The sequence below is a fragment of the Pocillopora verrucosa genome, chromosome 1 (genome assembly GCF_036669915.1).
Source record: "Pocillopora verrucosa isolate sample1 chromosome 1, ASM3666991v2, whole genome shotgun sequence".
NCBI classification, from domain to species: Eukaryota; Metazoa; Cnidaria; class Anthozoa; order Scleractinia; family Pocilloporidae; genus Pocillopora; species Pocillopora verrucosa.
The window spans coordinates 14,691,955-14,713,884 of NC_089312.1; the positions used below are offsets into that span (position 1 = coordinate 14,691,955).

The window sequence follows — 21,930 nt, forward strand, 5'->3', positions numbered from 1 at the left end:
CAGATTACGACCACATTACTGCCCGTCTGAATCAAAATATTCCATAAATTGTTTTTGTTAGAAAGTAACGGCTGATCAAAAGAGTAATTCTGTACAAGTTATGTACTAAACGATATTTTTATGATGTGTTTCACGGACACCATCGTACCAGATTTTAATGTGAATCCTTCGGAACCTAAACCAAGTAAGTAATATCGACATTAGTTAGACACTATGTATTTTGTTATCAATATTGTTACTATGTTTGTGTTTATAGACAAGAGCCAGAATGCTTAGTTACTACTTCTGGTTTTCACTTGTCGGAATATCTTAAATGACAGAGGTCTTGTGCATGACAGTTTTCCGATCATCTCCGATTTAGCTGATCCAGGAATGAACACAAAATTTTAAGGAGTTTAATCTTCCGAGGAGATTTTGTCGCAAATGTATTAATATTCGAGCAGTAAAAGACATTTCCTGTGATAACTTAGCCACAAAGGAAGCTGGAAAGCTCAGGAAGCTGACCTTGCAAGATACTTTCGTCTAAACACACTATCGACCAATGGGACACGCATACCACCTTAAATATTTTACGGTGTTGAATACTCCCTAGAACAATGTTTAATGAGGCTGAGGCAGGAAATTGTTTAACTATGATTATCTAAGTGGTTACCACAGTAAAAACGCGTTAGAAGTTTCAACTTATTAGACTTTTACTGGCCACCAATTTGCAACGAATTAAAGAAAGCTTCTTTTATGAGCAAAACACGATGCTTGAAAGATTTCTTCGCGTCCCATAATTCTCTTCTCTTACTGTATAGCATCAGTTTGACGTATTGAGTTTATATATTCTTCTGTCGAACTTTTTCTTTTAGGCCCACCCAAAGAGATAGTTAAGTTCGGTATATGAAAGGTTTGAGATGGACAAAGGCGATTGTTTTTTGTCTTTGCTGTGTTTAAGTCCTCGGACGATGTGAGGATGGCTGGATGAACTATGAAAAGAGCTGTTACCGCAGCGTGTCAGATCCCCTTCTTTCTTGGAAGAAAGCAAAGGATGTTTGTCGAAAAGGAAATATCACCAGTACGCATGGAGACCTTGTTACAGTGAATAATCGGTGAGTATTTATATTTAATCAAAGCTACAACAAATTCTCGAACATGATTGGTTATCACCAGTCCGATTTGAGCACTAATAGGAAAATGTTTGCGTCATGCTTGTAATTGGACAGTGTAATAGGACAGTTAAATCGTGATGACGGCGGCTTATTACCTAACGCCCATTTACACCTCGTCAGTTAAAAGGGCAGCTAATTAGTGAGCATATTCAAATACCCCTTGTCGCAGCAATTTGATCACCCCTGATGAAGGCACTAGACAGGGGTGTCGAAACGTTGGGTCTATGAATTGTAACTTCTCGGTCACATTCATTTAATCTTTAAACCAGAGTAGCATCATACTATGTCTGAGTCAAAGGGACAGTTAACACGTCAGGCCTTGTAACTGTGAACAGAACGCGTCATGTGCGCGCGCTGTTGACTCGCATTTCTCCGAGTTAACTGTAAGTTTTTTTTTATGAGAACGTACAACTGATGTCCAGCTTCTTTCTCAAATTTTATTATAGTTTTGATTAATTGATAACAGGACTTCGTGTCGTCCAATTCTTTCTGCAATCATACTCGTAATTAACAAATCGAACTCCCGCTTCGCGGTCGTCCGATTTTGTCAATCACTTGTATGATTACAGACCGAATTGGACTCCTCTTGGTCCTAGTACCATTATTAATCTTACAAGTTACGCGTTTATACCCCAGCTCTAGTCTGAGCCTCCTACTGTTGGGTATTTTAGCTCGTCTCTATCCTCTTTTATGTTGACAACCTACTGCTAATGCAGTGTTTTGTTTTGTTTCGTGATGAGGTGTGCTCGAGGCTTGTTGGGTAATGTTCTTATGATAATCTGTCACATCTGTGCAATCTTTTCTGGAGGTAGAATACAACTCTACTTCCTGAAATCGGTTTGCTGTCACGTCGTCTTAGAGTCCTAATTGGTACCCACAGATATTGTGATTGTCTAATGGGAAAAATTGCTTCTTTATCCTCTTATCCAGAGATGAATTGGTACCTGGCTGATAATCAGATCAAGATTGAGCAAGAAACAGCACTGATTTTTGTTTCCTTCAGTTCAACTAAAAAAAAAGTAGAAATATCAGTTAATCAAAGAATTGGCGTTTGATAAAAACGAAACCGTTTTAAACCACTTTGACTCATATTGCTTTCTCCGAGGCTGGCATGCTCTTTGGTTTGTTTTCAAACTTTCAGGCATTTTTAAAGATGCTGATAAGAGATGAAATAACTTCATTTTCCCTTAAGTGGGTGCTCGTTCCAACTAGTGTCCAATTAAGACTAGGCAGTTGTTGAGTCCAAACAAATTGGAAGACGAGTTTATTAACCGAAACTAACTCTAATTAAAAGAGGTTATGGCTTTTCATTTTCCAGGCGAGAACAGGCATTCTTGAATACTGTCGTTCGAGAAAACAGCACTGATTTTTGGATTGGCCTTTATGGCTTGATATGGGAGGATACATTCCTTCGGACAGATAATAGTCATCGCAGATACACCAACTGGAATGTCAATGAACCCTCAAAACATAACCAGTCCATGGAATGCGTACTCATGAATCCTCATAAAGATGAAGGAAGATGGAGGACTGCGTCATGTAGTCAGAGGAACGGGTTTATCTGTGAGATAGGTTTGTTAAGAAGAAAATGATTTTATAAACTGGCTATAAAGTACACAACCATCGAGGAAAAAATGTTCACTCAAAATAAGTTAATTTAAAGATGTCAAATTAACGTAGGAAAAGAGGCAAATCTGACTTCCACGAACCCAACGCCTTCCGATGACAGGTCATCTTCAAGCTTTGAAAAAAATCATCGGTGTAATAGGCATTGTGAAACGTTGGGGTCATAGGTGACATATGTCCTAGGTTCTAACAGGATCAGCCTCTGTAAGTGCTCCTGTGGGCAAAGGAGGCACGTATGGTATGTCACATTAGGGCACTTTTTGATTGAGTGTTGTGTAATCAAAACCAAAGCAATCTCAACAGCCAAACTGACAAAGGAAGAAAAATATCACGGGGAGGTATATAATGCAAACTCGAAATAAAAACAAGCAAACTTCATGAAGCGCGGGAAAACGAGGGTGATCAAGTCGCAATTGATTTTAGTTTTGAATATGATTGGGGTAGCAGATGACCAGTTTTGTTATTTGAACAGAGACATGCTTCTTTCGTTTTATTGTAATTTTTTGGGCTTTTCTTCATTCAAATCCCTATGTTGTGAAAAATGTTTAGTGAAGGGGGTTGATGGAAATGACTGTTAAAGATGTAGTCCGGCCACATGACCGACATTAATAGTAGTTTGAATAATATAAGTTTATGATCGAGTGATAAAATGTAAATAATGGATAACCATAAAAACAACTACATATGCATAGAAAATAAGGAAATGTGTGAATTAGGTTAAGAGATGTACAGAATTTGTTAGCTTATACTCTCTCTCCGTGTATGCTTTTTCAATTCCTGATGAAATTATTTGTCTAGGTTGTATTTTCAAGAATAATCACTTAATTAATGCCATTTAGCTCACTCGCATATACTGAGGGTTTTTCTTTGTATTTCACAGAGGCTCTTCCCATTCTTCCAAATCTTTCAACTCTTCCAACTCTTTCAACTTATGACCAACAGCCTGGTGAGCTTTTTTAATGTTTTCCAACTAACCCTCCTAACGATGATTTAATTGAAAGTTGAATTTAACCGTTACCGTTGAATTTTTTCTTTTGTTTGTTTGTTTGTTGGTTCGTAACTTCGTAACTTGGCGCGCAAGTTGCTAACTTCGGACCACATCTTGGAACATAATGACTTGCAACTTGCGATTGCAACCTAAACTTGCATGGCATCACTTGGTGCCTTACAATGATAACATAGAAACTTGCAATGGTAACTTAGTAAACTGCAAAGGTAATCTAGTAACTTACCATGGTATTTTAGTATCATGTCATTCGCAATGGCAATTGAGAACTTTGAAATGGCAATTTAGAAATTTGCTATCTTATTTTAATACCTTTTCACGGTATTTTAGAGACTTGCAATAGCAACTTGGCAATTTGCAATAGCAATTGAAATGGCAATTTAGGAATTTGCCATCTTATTTTAGTAACTTGCAGTGGTAATTTAGTAACTTGCAATAGTAATTTGATAACTTGCCATGGTATTTCAGTATCTTACAATAGCAACTAAGCAATTTGCAGTATCAATTTAGTAGTTTGCAAAGGTAATTTAAGAATCTGCCTTTATATTCCCGTACCTTGTAATGGCTATTCAATTTAATGGCGGGAATTTTAGTTTATCTTTACACTTACGTTCAAGATGCTTGTAAGGAAGTCGGATGACCAGACAATTTAGTTCCCTGACGGGGCACTCGACCGCTCGTCAAAAAGGACGAGGACTCTGCGAACGACATCACAACCTTCAGGACAATTTATAGGAACTACTTATCTTTAAACCTCATCTTCTAAAATTAAGTTAGTGTTTTTTCTTTTTCAGTATGGCTGTTTTAGTTAAGTCGTAGCCGAAACTCAGCCACACATTACTGGCGAGTTATGAAATGCGAGACAGTGATTTTGCAGTTTCTTTCAAAAATGCTTTTCAGCCCGTGAATTTCGGGTCAGGTTCTTTGTTGAAGATTTCTTTAATATTTCCATCCATGGTAAAGCAGTTGCACATGGTCAATGAATTTTCTGAGATATCCGTGGCGACAATTGAAAATGGAGATAAAAAAGATCAAATTTTGATGAAAAGTAAATAATGTGGATACATGTATATTCCATTAAAATGTTGATATACGGCTAAAAAGTTGCGTTCTACAAAAAATGCAAAATAGAAAGAAAAAAAGATTTGTTGTCTATAATAACAGGAAATCCTTTGTCAAATGAGAAGGTTAAGACTTTGCCAGAGAATCTCCTAGGAATACTTTTCGAGGATAAAACATTTCAGCACAACATTAGCAGCAAGAATTCATCCTTCCCTGGTAGAAGCCATTTCAGCCATATTTCACGCCAAATGCTGTGGCGAGATATTCGGATAAAAATTTATAAGCAGTCATCGATTCTAATGGTACTTGTGACATCAAAAGGTTTGTATGTACACTACAAGTTGCCCAACTCGTGAACTTTGACATATTCATCTAGTACATCATTTGAGAAGTTTGTTATTTTTGTACCGTGGACCTGTGATATTTGTGTTTTATTTCCAGGTCGTCAGTCCTCCGTATTGGGGAATGTAGAAGAGAATTAGATGTAATAGGTAATTTGGTATGGAGAAGGAAAGGTTTGAATTGTGTATGGTCAGTTTATTCGTCATGGACTGTCTTTATGAATTCTCACCTCTGTGAGATATGATTAGTTTCGCTACTCATTCTCGGTTAGCTTACGCAAGCGATCTGCCATCTCCCCGAAAGATCGTGGACAAAACTACGCATAGGCAAAGTATGAGAGACTTTAAGAAAGCAACGACGGCGACGATAATGAGTAGGTGACGAAATATAAGATTTCCTGAATTTGAAAAATCGCTCAGCGCGCGCGTTTAAATACTTTGTAAATATCCGCTTGGTCGTCGTTTACAAAACAACATTATGAAAGCTCCAAAATTTTGCGTAGTCTGAGAGTGGGAGCCCCTTGGCAAATTATCCACGTTTCTGCTTCGAACTCTACACTCCCCTCTCACGTTTCGCTGACAGAAAAGATCTGGCGCCGTTTAAGACAGCAAACATATCATGCGCTACTCGAAAAATACTTAGGAAAAAGGGAAGTTTTTTTTTGTTACCCCAGGTATAGCTGTCGTGACTCCCTAATTAAATCTGTGGCAGAACGTATGTAGAAAATTTATTCAAACACATCATCAATTACATAACGTTGACGAAATAGGGCAACAATTTCTATACCCATGCTTGAAGTGCAATCACAAATGAACACATCACAGAAAGGTCTAAGGTATACCATGTCGATTTCAAGTCTCTGATAAAGTTCACGACCCTTGTTTTAAATCCTCTGAAATAACCTTGATTAGTGAGTATTGATAAGGCTAATAAGATCAGGGATTATTATGCAGGGGTCCATTCAACGAGGAACCCCAACAACACAAATACTGATCCTTTTGATATTTAGATGATTCGCTGGGTGCGCTTTTAGAGGCCTGAGTTTTAAATTTTCAGGTCATTCCAATCACAAATCACTGTCACGGCTCTAGTGTGCATGCTTGCTTACAAGAGTTTTTACATTTAAGCTTCAAGGAATCATTGAAAATCATATGAAAACATTGTGCATAAGCGATAACATTTCCTTATGCCTTTTAAATGATTTTCACGTGCCTTTTACTTGCACATAAAACTTGTACAATATAGGTGTGAAAATCGAATTTAGACTTCGCCTAGATTTTACCATTACAAGAGCCTGAGTACGTGCAGATATGCGTCTAGGTTTTTTTAAGACTTCCGGTTGTCTATCATTCGGAAAGCTTTTCTTTGTGTGAGAAAATAAATATCATTCTTTTTGTGACTCTGGCGAACCCTCCTCATTATCAAACGGAAGTGACGCTTTTATTCAATCAGTACTTATAACTTGTTAATATCAGTTTCCTGCCTTTTATGGTGGCGTTCTGGTGTTCTCGGTATCGGAAACTTGTTTTGCTGAGTTATGCATTTTGTTTAGTTGAAACAATTAAGCTAGTTATGCATTTTGTTCAGTTGTGCCTTTTAAGTAAGTTTGACTGTTTGAACTACTTCAGCCAATTAAGATAGATTGTGAAATTTGTGAAGTTAAACTGTTCTCGCTGAAGTTTTGGTTTCGGTTTGACACGCTGCTGTTCCCACGGACGCATTCAGTAGCGTGCAAACTTGACTGACTCTGCTATCCGCTTGTTCCTTTGTTTTTTTTTTTATTATTATTATTATTAGTTAGTTGTTCAACGTTACCAGACGACGACCACCAAATTATGCTCGACTTTTTTTTTCAGAGTGATTGAATATATATTTATTTTTAACCGCAGAATATGACATCTGCGGCCTACAGAAACTTCGACATGACTTATATCAGTTTGCCGAATATAAGACGAGAGCCGAAATACTGTATGTGCTAAAAACAACGTTCTCAGCATGATCAGAAAAACAGGTCATAGATATCCATTTTAAACTCTCCCTTTTAAATTTTTTATCAAACATTTCACTTTCCTCCCATTTCTTGACTTGTACCAAATAGTATTTCGCACAAAACACCGAGGCTTCAAAGACAGAACAGCCCATCTCGCCACAATGTAGAAGTTGTATTTGCGTGCCAATAATAAAAGCTGATTTTTTTTTAGTAATATATCGTGATTATTATAAGTAAGAATCATTGGGACCTTGTTCACTACTGACTGTCTGCAAGTTTTGACTTTTATGTAACCTCGATGTTTTGATTGTGGTATGACTCTGTGCGTGATCTAGCGATGACTTTCAAATAATGACATTATCTTTGACCTTAAGGGCTTGGAAATCAGTCTGAGAAGGAAATCCGCTGGCTTCTGTAGCATCCGGTTGCTCCAAATTCTGCTCTGTTTGACAGTCAATCACCTCCTTTTCCTGAACGGGCTCAAGACGAAATTACAATTATAGCTGTTCAAGGAAGCTGTTCAAGAGATCACCCAAAACAGGAGTATTTTCATCGTCATGATACTAAGTGCTCTCCTATTCAAAGCGATTCTTGTTGCTGTCCTAGGCTTTCTGGATAATTGGCACGCAGATGCGTGTTCAGGTTGGTGTGAATCCACGTTCCTTCTTATCCGCTGTCAAGAATAAGGGTATTGTTGCGCTAAGTGTATCCTCAGCCTTATTCGGGAGAAACTTTATAAAATCTCTCGTTATCTCTAAATCCAAATATTAAAGCAACTATAGTTTAGTCACTGAATGGAACATGAAATGTGTACGTACCCAGATGAAACAACATCAAGATATTTAGATTGACTGTGGATTGTTGCACCTTAATTAATGATCATAAACAAGAATAAGTCCATCATGGTCATTCAGGCAGCCCATTAAAAAAGAATTCGCCTTACTTGCCTGGCAGCAAGGCCATCATATCATCATATCATACCCATGATATCGAAAAAGAGTAGATAATGGTCCAAGTTTCTTCTTTGTCGCATTTGTAGGAATTCCAGGTTCAAAATAAAAGTCCGGATACGCGGCATGTTTAGTAATTTTAACTCTTCCTATTCAAGCGGAAATCGACTGCATTCTGCATTTAAATTGGTTTCATTCAAAAGACTCACACCATTTTCGCCAAACTTTGTGCCTTTCAGTCAAGAGGAGGTTATGAAGACGGGGGTTTACGATCTTCCAAAAGAAAAGTATGAAATCAGCAGCTAACAACTATTATTTCCATAAATGATAACGTCCTTGTGATAGCAACTATTTTGTTTACCGAGGAGTCTGGAAGTCTTAAGGATTGCAAAACAAACTTGATGATGTAAACGTATATCATTATCAATTTGTGCTTTGTGTCGCCAAAAAAAGCTTCCGATATTGTCTCTTTCTCTGCAATTTTAATGTACGGCTTAGATGTATAGGGTGTGTACGATGGGATTTTCTAGTTACGTCGAATAAATTCACGTTTATTTTTGTAAACAAATTTTGACTCGACTGAACAATTACCCCAGTGTTGTAGGCGAACATGAAACTGAAAGATTCTTTCTGTATTTATTAACATATATTTTGATTATTAAGTTCTAGGTTTGCATCCTAAGCTTTAAAGAAAACAAATTCTCTGAAAAGGCAGGGGTGGTGAAAGGCAAAATCCAAAACTCCTAATTAGACCGTCAACAAAGTTTCATTCATTTAAATGGGACTATGATTTTCAGAGTAATTTAGTGTTATCAACTGAGTTGATAATGTGAATTGGCCACCGTGAAGAGTTTAAAGGCTGACGTTTAGAGCGTTAGCCCTTCGTCAGAGCGATTGACGCTATACTCTCCCACCGACGCAGCACTATAGTTTCTTTAGCAATTAACCCCCTTTATTCATTTGAAATCAGCTCGTTAGCCGAGAGGAGTTCCAGCCACGAACTCATTAAGAGACGATTTTTAGAGATATATATTCTAATGAAGCATAAATCAAATAATTTCACTCAGATAGTGAGCTGGTTCCATCTCGTGAAATAAGTTCAAGTCAGGTATCATCGACTTTTTGATAGCTTTTGTTAGATTTTTTGCTTACCCTGTAGGCTCTCATTGGCCAAATCATCGCTGTATTCAAAAATTGATCAGGTACATGGAATAAAGATTGATATAACGTGAATTTAGATTATTAACGTACAACACCAGGACTTACGAATTTTCTTTCATTGGAAAACTGGAATTGACAGAAGTGGAAAAATCATCATACAGGGCAGGTTACCGGTGTTTATGGAAGTATGTGAACTTCATAACGTATATTCTGAAATGTGACCTGTCAGTCAGTATATAATTATGATAGTATTGGCGATGGAAAGTGACGCAGTCAGCTGATGGATGCGTCACAGTTATGTCAGGGTTTCCGCGTTTGCTCGCCTGATGAGGGAGCCGTTAGTAAGAACACTGAATTTAGTATGTAAGCATTAATATTGCAATTGCGGGTGTTCGAGTAATGTGAATCTTAGTAATGGATCAGGAAGGGCATCTTTGGTATTTCGGGTTGAACTCACAAAAATTTTGCTGCTTTTTCAGTTCCTAACATTCGTGAAAAGGAAGGAAACGAGATAAAAGTCATCGAGGTGACCAGCGGAGAGGATGTTAAACTCACTTGCCAGATCAGAACCGTTGGTCAGACCTCAAAACCAAGGTATTACTGGCTCAAAGACAATCAGACGCTCAGTCCATCGAGTCATCAACGTCTGAGGTTAAAACTCTACAGATACCTAAAGATAAAAAGAGCCAAGAAAGAGGACGCCGGCTTCTACACCTGTGTCGCAGTAAATGACTGTGGCAAGAACCCTTTTACAATGCACCTATTTGTCGGAAGTAAGTAAACATTTGCGACCATTTGAGTTGTTTTAAAAATACAAGTACGCATGTGATTTATAGCGGTATCCTGGGAAGCAAAGTTCTTTTATACTAGTTGTGTGCGACAAACTGAGGTGATGTCAGTTTAAGTAGGAGTTGCTGAGGTAGGCAAATAAGAAGGGAAAAGATGGTAATTTCATACTTGCCATCACAAAAAGTTATTTCTGACGAAGGTGCAATGTTTCCTTTACCATTGCTTAAAGTATTTAACTGAGACAGCTGGGAGTTCAAAATCCCGTCAGGACGTGAATTGAAAGATTCAGATGTGTGTGGCCTCAGATAATCTGCATCACAAAAGCATTTTCCATCTGGATAATTTCTTGTGTTTTTCTCTTTAAGGTCCAACACTGAATCCCAACAAAATTACAATAGGAGGTAAGACAGATGTGCTTTCATTTCTAATCGGAAGAAATTAGTGAAAGATGAATATAGAAGCAGTTTAGTTGATACAGGAGCCGATATTGATGTCAGTCTTTGAAATAGAGAAAAGCAACCTTCCTCTGGAAGAGTCTCAATGGGGTGATGGCTTTTACGGCTAACGTAACGTTACGGCTAATTTTGGCCAATCTACGGCTAACGGCTAAATTTTTGGCTGTTGTAAGGCTGTCGGATAACTCCATTAACACCCTCCGAGAAGAAAACTGATGATGAAAAAAAATTATCAAGAAATTATAATCTCTTGAAAAAAAATTGATGAAGTGTTGAAGCTCATCTACAAAGCCCATCAAATGAATCTTTCAAGTTAAGATTTTGTAAATCCGATCAAAAAAATTATATTTTGGCAATCGCATATGTTATCCAGTAAATTTCATAATTTTTCTACGCTTTGTGCGTTAAACATTGACTCGGGAGCTGAGACGGCCAAGATCTGATTGTTAATTCTCCCCTTTAGCTGCTACACGCATTTCCTTATAAATGCTGGAGGAACGAAAATTTGGTGTTAGTTACTTCTAAGTGATAAGTTTGATTATTCTCATTGCCTGTTTGCTGGATAATGTATGGATATTATACTAGGAGAAATTACATGTTGGTCACTTGTGGGAGTTAAAGGGCAAACGGGTTATGGGTCAGAGTGACGTGTTACAGTGAAACCTCGATTCAACGAAATGCCAAAGGACCGGGGAAATTGGTTCGTTACATCGAGGGTTCGTCATATCGAAAACCTCAATTTAACAAATTTGCGGAAGAACAACCAAAATGTTCGTTATGTCGTGGCATGGTTAACAATTGCTTTCTTTTTCTTCTTTCTTTTTTTTTTTTAAGAGTGAGGTACCACAGGAATCGGAGCAATTACTGTAAATTATATTACTGAATTATTATATTATATTACTGAATTATTTTAAATTATTTTTAAAAACATTTTTTAAAAATCTAAACTAGTGAGCAGCAATCTGCGAACAGTGGTTGTAAAACTTTTTAATTCTCCGACGCGTTTCGTCTAACTGTCGTAGACTTGAGGGAGTTTTATAAGTTAACACGAAACGCCTGTATTTATAAACCATAGTCAGTGGCTTTTACTGGGACCAATGACCATATAGGCTTGGCTGGACTTACGAACAGGAACAGGTGAAGTTGTGAACAATTTTGAACACTTTTAAAGCAAGGTTAGAAAAATATGTAGGGGCCACGGTTTTAATTTAGTGTTAACTTGTTAAACTTCCTGAAGAAGTCCACGACAGTTAGACGAAACACGTCGGAGAGTTAAGAAGTTTTACAACTACTGTTCGCAGAGTGCTGCTCACTAGTTTAGATTCTTAAAAAATGTTTTAAAAATAGTTCTTCACATAGACATTAAAGCAGTAATATAATTTACAGTAATTGCTCTGATTCCTGTGGTACCTCACTCCTCCAAAATATTTGAGGAAATTGCATTTGCGAACGATGTCAACGCGATGAGGCCCTTTCAATGCCGCCACAAATGTCGAAAAAAACGTAACTCTTAAAGAGATTCAATCAACACTTTATTCACAGAATACAGTTATCAATGTTACATGCATGGCTTCATTCAGTTACATTGCAATCAATAAATCCTTGCCGCAAACAGCAATATGGCTCAATCAGTATCAAGCAATCATGCCCTCTTGATTACCAATAGTGCCCACGTGATTAAGAAAAAAATACTCTCTGTCTCAGCAAATCTGCATTCAGTAATTTTGCCCCGCATGTGATAAAACTCTGAACTATCATCAAAAGATCAGTACTGTAGAACACTTAGAATAAAATGATGTTTAGACTCTAACTTGAAATGTGTTAGTAAGGGGTGGCTTCCGGGCAGTTGTCGAGAAGTTTAACGCTCAAATGCTCTGGCTGTTCTGCACTTCACAGCTGCTCCAAGATTTACGGTACCGCAAAGCAAGATGAGGCGCAACCTTCTTCATGTACCCGTTGGAAACTCTGTTCGGATGGACTGTTCTGCCGATGGAAACCCTCGTCCTACCGTGAAATGGTATAAAGACGGAAAATTGTTTAAGGAAAGGAAACTTTATTCGAGTCGAAGGACAACCTTGTTGAGTCTGAAGGACTTGGTTCCCTCTGACGCTGGGTCATACATATGTAATGTGAGCAACTCATACGGATGGATTAATCATACATACAAAGTATACGTTCATGGTAAGAGGAAAAATCCTTCAAATTTTTCTAGCTGACACAGACTCTGAAGAGTACTCACGGTTTTCTTTATCTGAGAAAAAGAATCTTCAAACTCTTGTGGTCAATATAAATCCCATTTAAAAAGTCAAATTAAAATAAACATTACAAGTAACGAAACAATGGATGTTTTTGGGTTACATTGACAGTATTGACAGTATTGACAGTATTCTCTTTTCAATTTTTTAGAACGAGCTCGTGCTGAACCAGTCGTTCTACCCATGGAAAATGTCACAGTTTATCGAGGAGATAATGCCAGCTTTACATGCAAAGCATTAAGTGATTCCATGCCTCATTTCCAGTGGCTAAGGTGGTTTCCTACAAGTTTCAACAGTTCGATAAACGGTTCAATTGAAATTCCTCACTACGAAATCGTGAATAAAGAAGATGCAGACCAACATGTAATTATGCCATCAAGTGGTGTAAAGATTGATTTCCACGTAGTGAAGTTGACTTTGTTAAATGTCACAAAGAGGGACGAAGGCAAATACACTTGCATTGTGGGAAATGCTGTTGGTTACGCATCCGAACATGCTTACATCATTGTCCAAAACATTGGTAGGTAAAACTATAATAAAATTACTGGTTCTTATTAATTTTTGTTATCATTCACTTTATTATGATCAGATTTGAGGGGCTTTCTGTGATGTGCTCATAGCAGCTGTTTTTCTTACCACATTTTGATGTCATCTGTGATATGTTACTGAACAGATGCACGGCAACATGGAATTTATTTGTTAACCTTTTAACCCCTAAGAGTGACTAGCATATAATTTCTACTTATAATATCACCCTTGAATCAAACATTAAGGTGAGAGAATAGAGGAAATGATCACCAACTAAAGCAGCTCTTGATTATCCAACAAGTTCTCCATGTCAACACCTTACGAAATGTATAGTGAATAGTATGGAGAATGTGGATACTGATGTCAGGGGGTGAAGGGTTAATCCGTTAGGTGTATTTTATTGTCCATGAACCGCTCGTAAACAGCTTTCTTTTCTTGAGAGTCTACTTCGTCTCGGGAATCACGGAGGGTCGATTTTTGCACGACTACGTGCTGTATTTAGTCGAAAAAGCTTGCGCTACCGAGCGACCTGTGGCCGTTTCAATCACTTTGATTTGGGTTTAGAACACTCAGTTACAGTGTTTGTGTCGTGACTCTGTTCAGTTCCACTTGGGCGTTAGAAAATCAAACACGGGCCAATTAAAAAAAGCGACTGCTTTGTTATAGCTGATAATTTGCTGAAAATTGTTTCCAACTGAGCATAACTCATTTTTTTTCACTTTTTTAGTTCGTGAAGATAAAGCAAAACTAACCGAACTTCAGAAAACTGAAAGCACCACAGATGGTAAGTGTAACCGTGAAAAACGGATAGGATTCATTTTTTTTAAAATAACATTTGTAATTTCTCTATCTCATTGAAAAAAGAAGCACCATCGTTCACATTTCGGGTACGTATCGTTACTAAAAGACCGGTAATTACTGGTCATCCTGGGGAGGGGGGGGGGGCACCCTGGAGAGGGGGGCTTCCTGGAAAGGGGAGGCCTGGAGGATTTTGTCTGCGTCACAATAAAATTCACCTGATTCCCTCTCACTGGCAGTTAATTAGCAGTCAGTTTTTTGTATTCCCCCCCCCCCCCCTCTGTTCCCCCAGAAGACTATGTGATCCGCCCTCAAAATCCTCTGCCCCTAGCTCCAGGCTATAAATTATGAATGGTCGCCAGGTGTGCCAATTGTTAAGCATGCACACGCCACGTGGTACACCACGTGCGCACTAAGTATAAGAAAAGCTCATGAAAATCTTGACTGATGGTTGCTGCAAATAAGGATGACCATATTTTCGTTGGATGCACCTTTGTATTTGTGGATCTCTTCCTTTCATAATTCTCTCCATCTTGCCGAGCAAATGAAACACTTAAATGCGATATAACATGTATCAAGAAGCCTTCTTGTTCGTATTTTTTCTAAATAAACAGGAGCTTAATTCTGGCCTGAGGGAATGACTTTGGTATCAAACAGAATTATCGAAACGTTTTATTTCCTGTAAAAAACACACAACGCCTATCTCAAAGAATTTTTGAGGGATTTGTTGAAGGTAAAGTTCCCTTGTCGCATTTGGCAAAGACGAGCTCAATACCAGTCGAAACCAGATTTTTTACAATTCTTTGTTACGACGACTTCAATTACTGATAACCTGTAGATATTCATTCGTTACCTGCTGTTTCGTCACCCTCAGATCAAATCAACTACTTACTATTTGTAGTCAGATCCCTTTACGCGGAACTACCTACTGAAATTTGTCTCGCTTCGTAGCTCAATAGGTATTAGCGCTCATTTGATATTTGAGAGTAGGTCTGTCCTGATCGTGTTCAGCAACATTTGAGCAACTTTTGGCGTTTGGAGTAACTTTTTGCGGTTGTAGCAACCTCGAGGAATTCTCGCCTTTCTCGACAATTTTTGAGCAAAATATAAGTTTAGAGCACATATAAAGGACGAAAGAGTCAACGATTTCATAGAAAACTTCAGTTTTCATGAATTGTTTGTTAACCTTTTGAACACATAACTTGTCACGTGACAACATTTGGCAGGCCTATTGAGATCCTTATCTAAGATTTTAACAGATAATCGGCTAAAATGACTTTCGGTAAGACGTCAAATGAACCATGTGTTTTCTTCCGTTTAACTAAAGAGTATTCTTAAATTTCGCCCATATTTGCGAGCAACCCTTTAAAGCTAAGTTTCTTGACCGGTGTTGTTAGCAACTATTGTGAAGGCGAAAAATAAGGTTATAAATTAACATTTATATATAGATATCAAAAAATTTTAAGTAGCAACTTTTTGGAATTTTGGCAATTTTTAAGCAACCTTTGTAGTGCTGGGGGAAAGGAGGGAATTCATTCAAGATGGAGAGATATATATGTTTGGTTCATTCTTGTGTAGGCTCTACTGTTAACCTGACATCCATCAGTTCTGAAAGTGAAGCAGTTACGCAGACGTCAATGGGTTGGACTGATAGAATAAGGTACCCGGCGGCTGTAATCGCAGTTTCAGTGGGCGTGGTCGTTATGTTGATCATAGCTTCCGGTCTCTGTTATTGGCAGGTGAAGAAAGGCCGAGCGAGCTCGTCCGCAACGATGAAAAGCCGACACAACATCGATTCACTTCAAGCGAAGCACGTAGTCCAGTCAAATGAGTACGTAATAGTGCCAGACCTAAAAGGACTCGGGAATGATTTTGGCACTAAGTGATTGTAGATAAAAAGCCACATAAAAGAGGAGCTCAAAAGTAAAGTTAAAAGAGAAAAAAGACCGAGGGGGTAAAAACAACAGCAAGACATCTAAAATTGCCCGACACGAAGAGCAGTTATCACTTTGTTACATCTATTTGGAAATCGCAAAATACAGTCGCTCAAATATAGATTATTCAGTCTCTACAAATATTTTATTGATTCAGTGATGAGCTGGTTTGGAAAAAGTTGTAAAAGCTGTCTTTCATTTTCCTTGCGATTTGATGGATTTCTTTAAATAAGCCTTGAATGGTTGATGTGTTATAATAAAGTTGTCTCATTGGCTTGGAAAAAGATGCGATTTAGAACATAAAGTGGTGCTATTCGTGGATAAATCGCACGATGAGAGCCTGTCAGATTGCAAGGATCACAACGGATTTCAAAATGGATGTAACAAACATAGTAAATTAACCATGAGCAGAATTTCAGTTTAGCAGAATAAATGAATAAAACTGCATACCCTCAAAGAAACACAAAAGGGTTTGTCAGGCTTTGTTCAAATTCAATTCTTCAGTTCAGTTTCGATTAGTTTTTTTCTACAACCGTCGAAGGGAAAGGATTAACGTTTTAGTTGTTAGAACCAGTTTCCTTACCGAAGGGACCGCTCTTTTCTGCAGCATGTTTGGTCTCGTCACGCAACGATGGACGGCTTCAAGGAGATGTTAGTAGGAAACGGTTCTCACACCTTAAGTGTTTTTTCTTTGACTTATTTCCTCGTGCGTTTCAATTTCATCCATAGTTAAAATGTTATTTTTGATTGATTTTGGTTGAAATAAAGTACCTTGTGGGTTTGAAACAAGAAACGTCATGATGTGAATCGTTAATAAAAAAAAAAGAGCAAAGGGAAATAGAACAAGGTCAAAGGACTTGAGCGACAAAAGGGTTAATAGAAGGAAACATTAAGGGAGGAGAGGAAGGAGTGCGAACATGGGTCGGGGGAGTGGAGCTGGGCCGGGCTTTACCTCAGTGTCCCTCCTTCGTATCAGCCTTCTTTTGAAGGTCGTTCTCCAAATTTAACTTTCAAAGTATGCAACTTTGCATTTACTATGATTGGTTATCACCAGCCCGATTTTAGCGCTAATCGCACAATGTTTGAGTCATGCTTGTAATTGGACAGTGTAATAGGACAGTTAAATCGTGATGACGGCGGCTTATCATCTGACGCCCACTTACACCTCGTCCGAAAAAAGGGCAGCTAATTAGTGAGCATATTAAAATACCTCTTGTCGCAGCAATTTTATCACCCTTGATGAAGGCACTAGACAGGAGTGTCGAAACGTTGGGTTTATGAATTGTAACTTCTCGGTCACATTCATTTAATCTTTAAACCAGAGTAGCATCATACTATGTCTTACTCAAAGGGACAGTTAACACGTCAGGCCTTGTAACTGTGAACAGAACGCGTCATGTGCGCGCGTTGTTGACTCGCATTTCTCCGAGTTAACTGTAGGTTATTTTTTATGAACGTACAAATGATGTCCAGCTTCTTTCTCAAATTTTGTTATAGTTTTGATTAACTGATAACAGGACTTTATGTCGTCCAATTCTTTCTGCAATCATACTCGTAATTAACAAATAGAACTCCCGCTTCGCGGACGTCCGATTTTGTCAATCACTCCTATGATTAAAGACCGAATTGGACTCCTCTTGGTCCTTCTACCATTATTATTCTTACAGGTTACGCGTTTATACCACAGCTCTAGTCTGAGCCTTCTACGGTTGGTTATTTTAGCTCGTCTCTTTTCTCTTTTATGTCGAAAACTTACTGGTAATGCAGTGTTTTGTTTTGTTTCGTGATGAGGTGTGCTCGAGGCTTGTCGGGTAATGTTCTTATGATAAGCTGTCACATCTGTGCAATCTTTTCTGAAGGCAGAATACAACTCTACTTCCTGAAATAGGTTTGCTGTCACGTCGTCCTAGAGTCCTAATTGGTACCCACAGATATTGTGATTGTCTAATGGGAAAAATTGCTTCCTTATCCTCTTATCCAGAGATGAGTTTGTACATGGCTGATAATCAGATCAAGATTTAGCAAAATTCGTTCAGACATTTCTTTGTTTCCTTCAGTTCAACAAAAACTGGAATGTCAGTGAACCCTCAAAACATAACCAGTCCATGGAATGCGTACTCATGAATCCTCATAAAGATGAAGGAAGATGGAGGACTGCGTCATGTAGTCAGAGGAACGGGTTTATCTGTGAGACAGGTTCGTTAAGAAGAAAATGATTTTATGAACTGGCTATAAAGTACACAACCATCGAGGAAAAATGTTCGCACAAAATAAGTAAATTTAAAGATGTCAAATTAACGTAGGAAGGGGGAAATCTGACTTCAGGTGAGAATTTGAACCCAACACTTTCCGATGACAGGTCACCTTCAAGCTTTGAAAAAAAATTATCGGTGTAATAGGCCTAGTGTAACGTTGGGGTCATAGGTGACATATGTCCTGGGTTCTACCAGGATCAGCCTCTGTAAGTGCGTCCTGTGGGTAAAGGAGGTACGTATGGTATGTCACATTAGAGCACTTTTCGATTGAGCGTCGTGAAATCAAAACCAAAGCAATCTCAAAAGCCAAACTGGTATAGGAAGAAAAATATCACGGGCAGGCATCTAATGCGAACTCGAAGTAAAAACAAGCAAACTGCATGAAGCGCGGGAAAACGAGGGTGACCAAGTCGCAACTGGTTTTAGTTTTGAATCTGATTGAGGTAGCAGATGAGCAGTTTTGGTATTTGAACAGAGACACGCTTGTTTCGTTTTATTTTAATTTGTTGGACTTTTCTTCATACAAATCCCTATGTTGTGAAACATGTTCACTGAAGGGGTTGATGGAAATGACTGTTAGAGATATAGTCCGGCCACATGACCAGCATTAATGGTAGTTTGAATAAAATAAGATTATGATCGAGTGACAAAATGCAAATAACGGGTAACCATAAAAACAACTACATATGTATAGAAAATAAGGAAATGTGTGAATAAGGTTAAAGATATACAGAGTTTGTTAGCTTATACTCTCTCTCAGTGTATGCTTTTTTAATTCCTGATGAAATTATTTGTCTAGGTTGTATTTTCAAGAAAAATCACTTAATGCCATTTAGTTCACTCACATATACTGAGGGTTTTTCTTTGTAATTCACAGAGGCTCTTCCAATTCTTCCAACTCATGACCAACAGCCTGGTGAGCTTTTTTAATATGTTATCCAACTAACTCTCCTAACGATAATTTAATGGAAAGTTGAATTTAACCGTTACCGTTGACTGTGCTTTTTTCTTTTGTTTGTTTGTTGGTTCGCAACTTCGTAACTTGGCGTGCAAGTTGCTTACTTCGGACCACATCTTGGTAACTTGCAATGGCAACATAAGGACATGCAACTTGCAATTGCAACCTAAACTTGCATGGCATCACTTGGTGCCTTACAATGATAACATAACAACTTGCAATGGTAACTTAGTAAATTGCAAAGGTAATCTAGTAACTTACCATGGTATTTTAGTAACATGTCATTTGCAGTGGTAATTGAGAACTTTGAAATGGCAATTTAGAAATTTGCTATCTTATTTTAATACTTTTTAATGGTATTTTAGTGACTTGCAATAGCAACTTGACAATTTGCCATAGCAATTGAAATGGCAATTTAGGAATTTGCCATCTTATTTTAGTAACTTGCAGTGGTAATTTTTTATTAACTTGCAAAAGCAATTTGATAACTTGCCATGGTATTTCAGTATCTTACAATAGCAACTGAGCAATTTGCAGTGGCAATTTAGTACGGTTTGCAAAGGCAATTGAAGACTGAATTTGCCTTTGTATTGTTGTACCTTGAAATGGCTATTTAGTAAATTGCATTAGCAATTTAGTAACTTACTCCAGCAGCTAACCAATGGCAGTGGCAATGTAGTACGTTGCAATGGTAATTTAGGAATTTGTCATGTTATTTTAGTACCTCCCTATAGAAACTTATTAACTTCTAATGGCACTCTAATATCTTGTTGTGGTATTCTTATAACTTGCAGGTGCAGCTCAGTAACTTGCGATGACCCCTGATTAAGTAATTTGCTCTGGCAACTTACTGACTTGCAATGGCAATTTTGTAACATCCATGCAGTGACCATTTACTAACTTGTCTAAGCAAACGATCGCGAATGAATCACGTTATGCGGGGCGTGACGAGAATTTTAGTTTATCTTTACACTTGCGTTTAAGATGCTCATAAGGAAGTCGGACGACCAGATAATTTAGTTCCCTGAAGGGGCGCACGACCACTTGTCAAAAAGGACGAGGACTCTGCGAACGACATTGACAACCTTCAGGACAATTTGTAGGAAGTACTTATCTTTAAACCTCATCTTCTAACATTAAGTTTGTGTTTTTTCTTTTTCAGTATGGCTGTTCAGCCTAAACTCAGCCACACATTACTGGCGAGTTATGAAATGCGAGACAGTAATTTTGCAGTTTCTTTTTAAAGTGCCATGAATTTCGTAAACGGGTCACAGAGTCAGGTTCATTGTTGGAGATTTCTTTAACATTTCCATCCATGGTAAAGCAGTTGCACATGGTCACTGCATTTTCTGAGATATCCGTGGCGACAATTGAAAATGGAGATAAAAAAGATCAAATTTTGATGAAAAGGAAATAATGTGGATACATGTATATTCCATTGAAATGTTAATATACGGCTAAAAAGTTGCGTTATACAAAAAATGCAAAATATGAAGAAAAAAGATTTGTTGGCTATAATAACAGGAAATCCTTTGTCAAATGAGGAGGTTAACACTTTGCCAGAGAATCTCCTAGGAACACTTTTCGAGGATAAAACATCCCAGCACAACAATAGCAGCAAGAATTCATCCTTTCTTGGTAGAAGCCATTTCAGCCATTTCACGCCAAATGCTGTGGCGAGATATTCGTATACAAATTTAAAAGCAGTCATCGATTCTAATGGTGCTTATGACATCAAAAGGTTTGTATGTACAATCTTCTTTTTTTTCATGAAATAAAGCTGTCACGATGTTTTAGAACGGTGTTTCTGTTATGCAACGTAATTCCATACCAAAACTACCGTTTGAGTTCGGTGTAAGTGGGTTGATAGTGATATTGTATTCAGAATAGTCAAGGATTTGTGAGAAACAAGTGTTTTTAGCACGAGGGAATAGAAAAAGGCTGAAGTAGAATTTTGAGGGAAATCCCTAAGAAAGAAGTTTTATTTGGAGATTTCAGGGCTCCAGCTTAAATCCAAGAGAAATTCGAGATTCGAGACAATAACGTAGGCAAGATTTTTCTCCACCTATATAAAGGTTAGATGGACTTTGTTATTGTTGTCTGGTGATGGAGAATTTCATTACCACCTCTATTACCCTTGGTTTAATTATTTCCATACCCCCACTCTCGCTACACGTCGCCCAACTCGTGAACTTTGACATATTTATCTAGTACATCATTTGAGAAGTTTGTTATTTTTGCATCGTGAACCTGTGATATTTGTGTTTTATTTCCAGGTCGTCAGTCCTCTGTATTGGGGAATGTAGAGGAGAATTAGATGTAATAGGTAATTTGGCATGGAGAAGGAAAGGTTTGAATTGTGTATGGTCAGTTTATTCGTCATGGACTGTCACAGACATCTCTTTAATATATAGATTTAGCCCAAGCCTAAAAGCGGAGCTCTTGTTGATTTATTTTCTAGCCCCTCATAAAAATAAAAACTGCAATAAAACTCTTCAGCAATGGCTGTAGGAGAGTTTCTTCAAGGGAATGAAGAGACCAGTCCGGGGGATGGGGAGGGAAGGGAAGAATTGGCGAGGTCTCGAACCCGGGGACAACGTTCTCACAACCTGCGATAAAACGCATTCTAGTCAGCGGTATCTTCAAGCAGCTGAGGACCTCCGTTGT

General features: G+C 38.0%; 2 protein-coding genes across 5 annotated transcripts in view; both read left to right on the top strand.

Annotated features, from left to right (window-relative positions):
- Nucleotides 1-21,930, top strand: part of LOC136277430 (fibroblast growth factor receptor-like 1) — a 98,081-nt gene that overhangs the window by 62,063 nt on the left and 14,088 nt on the right. For 2 of the 4 annotated variants that reach the window (XM_066159498.1, XM_066159508.1), the window contains exons 6-9: nt 12,432-12,716; nt 12,942-13,310; nt 14,046-14,102; nt 15,695-16,843. In XM_066159498.1, the coding sequence (XP_066015595.1) occupies nt 12,432-12,716; nt 12,942-13,310; nt 14,046-14,102; nt 15,695-16,002 (1,019 nt within the window). In that variant the 3' untranslated portion in view covers nt 16,003-16,843. Of the gene's footprint in view, nt 1-7,554; nt 7,823-9,770; nt 10,065-10,445; nt 10,482-12,431; nt 12,717-12,941; nt 13,311-14,045; nt 14,103-15,694; nt 16,844-21,930 lie in introns of those variants that run through there. The other 2 variants (XR_010715871.1, XM_066159483.1) reach the window with 2 other exon arrangements.
- Nucleotides 160-5,330, top strand: LOC136283184 (low affinity immunoglobulin epsilon Fc receptor-like). The gene is made up of 4 exons (XM_066171611.1): nt 160-1,094; nt 2,473-2,726; nt 3,661-3,726; nt 5,290-5,330. The coding sequence occupies exons 1-4, from the start codon at nt 967-969 to the stop codon at nt 5,328-5,330; spliced, it is 489 nt and encodes a 162-aa protein (XP_066027708.1). The 5' UTR covers nt 160-966.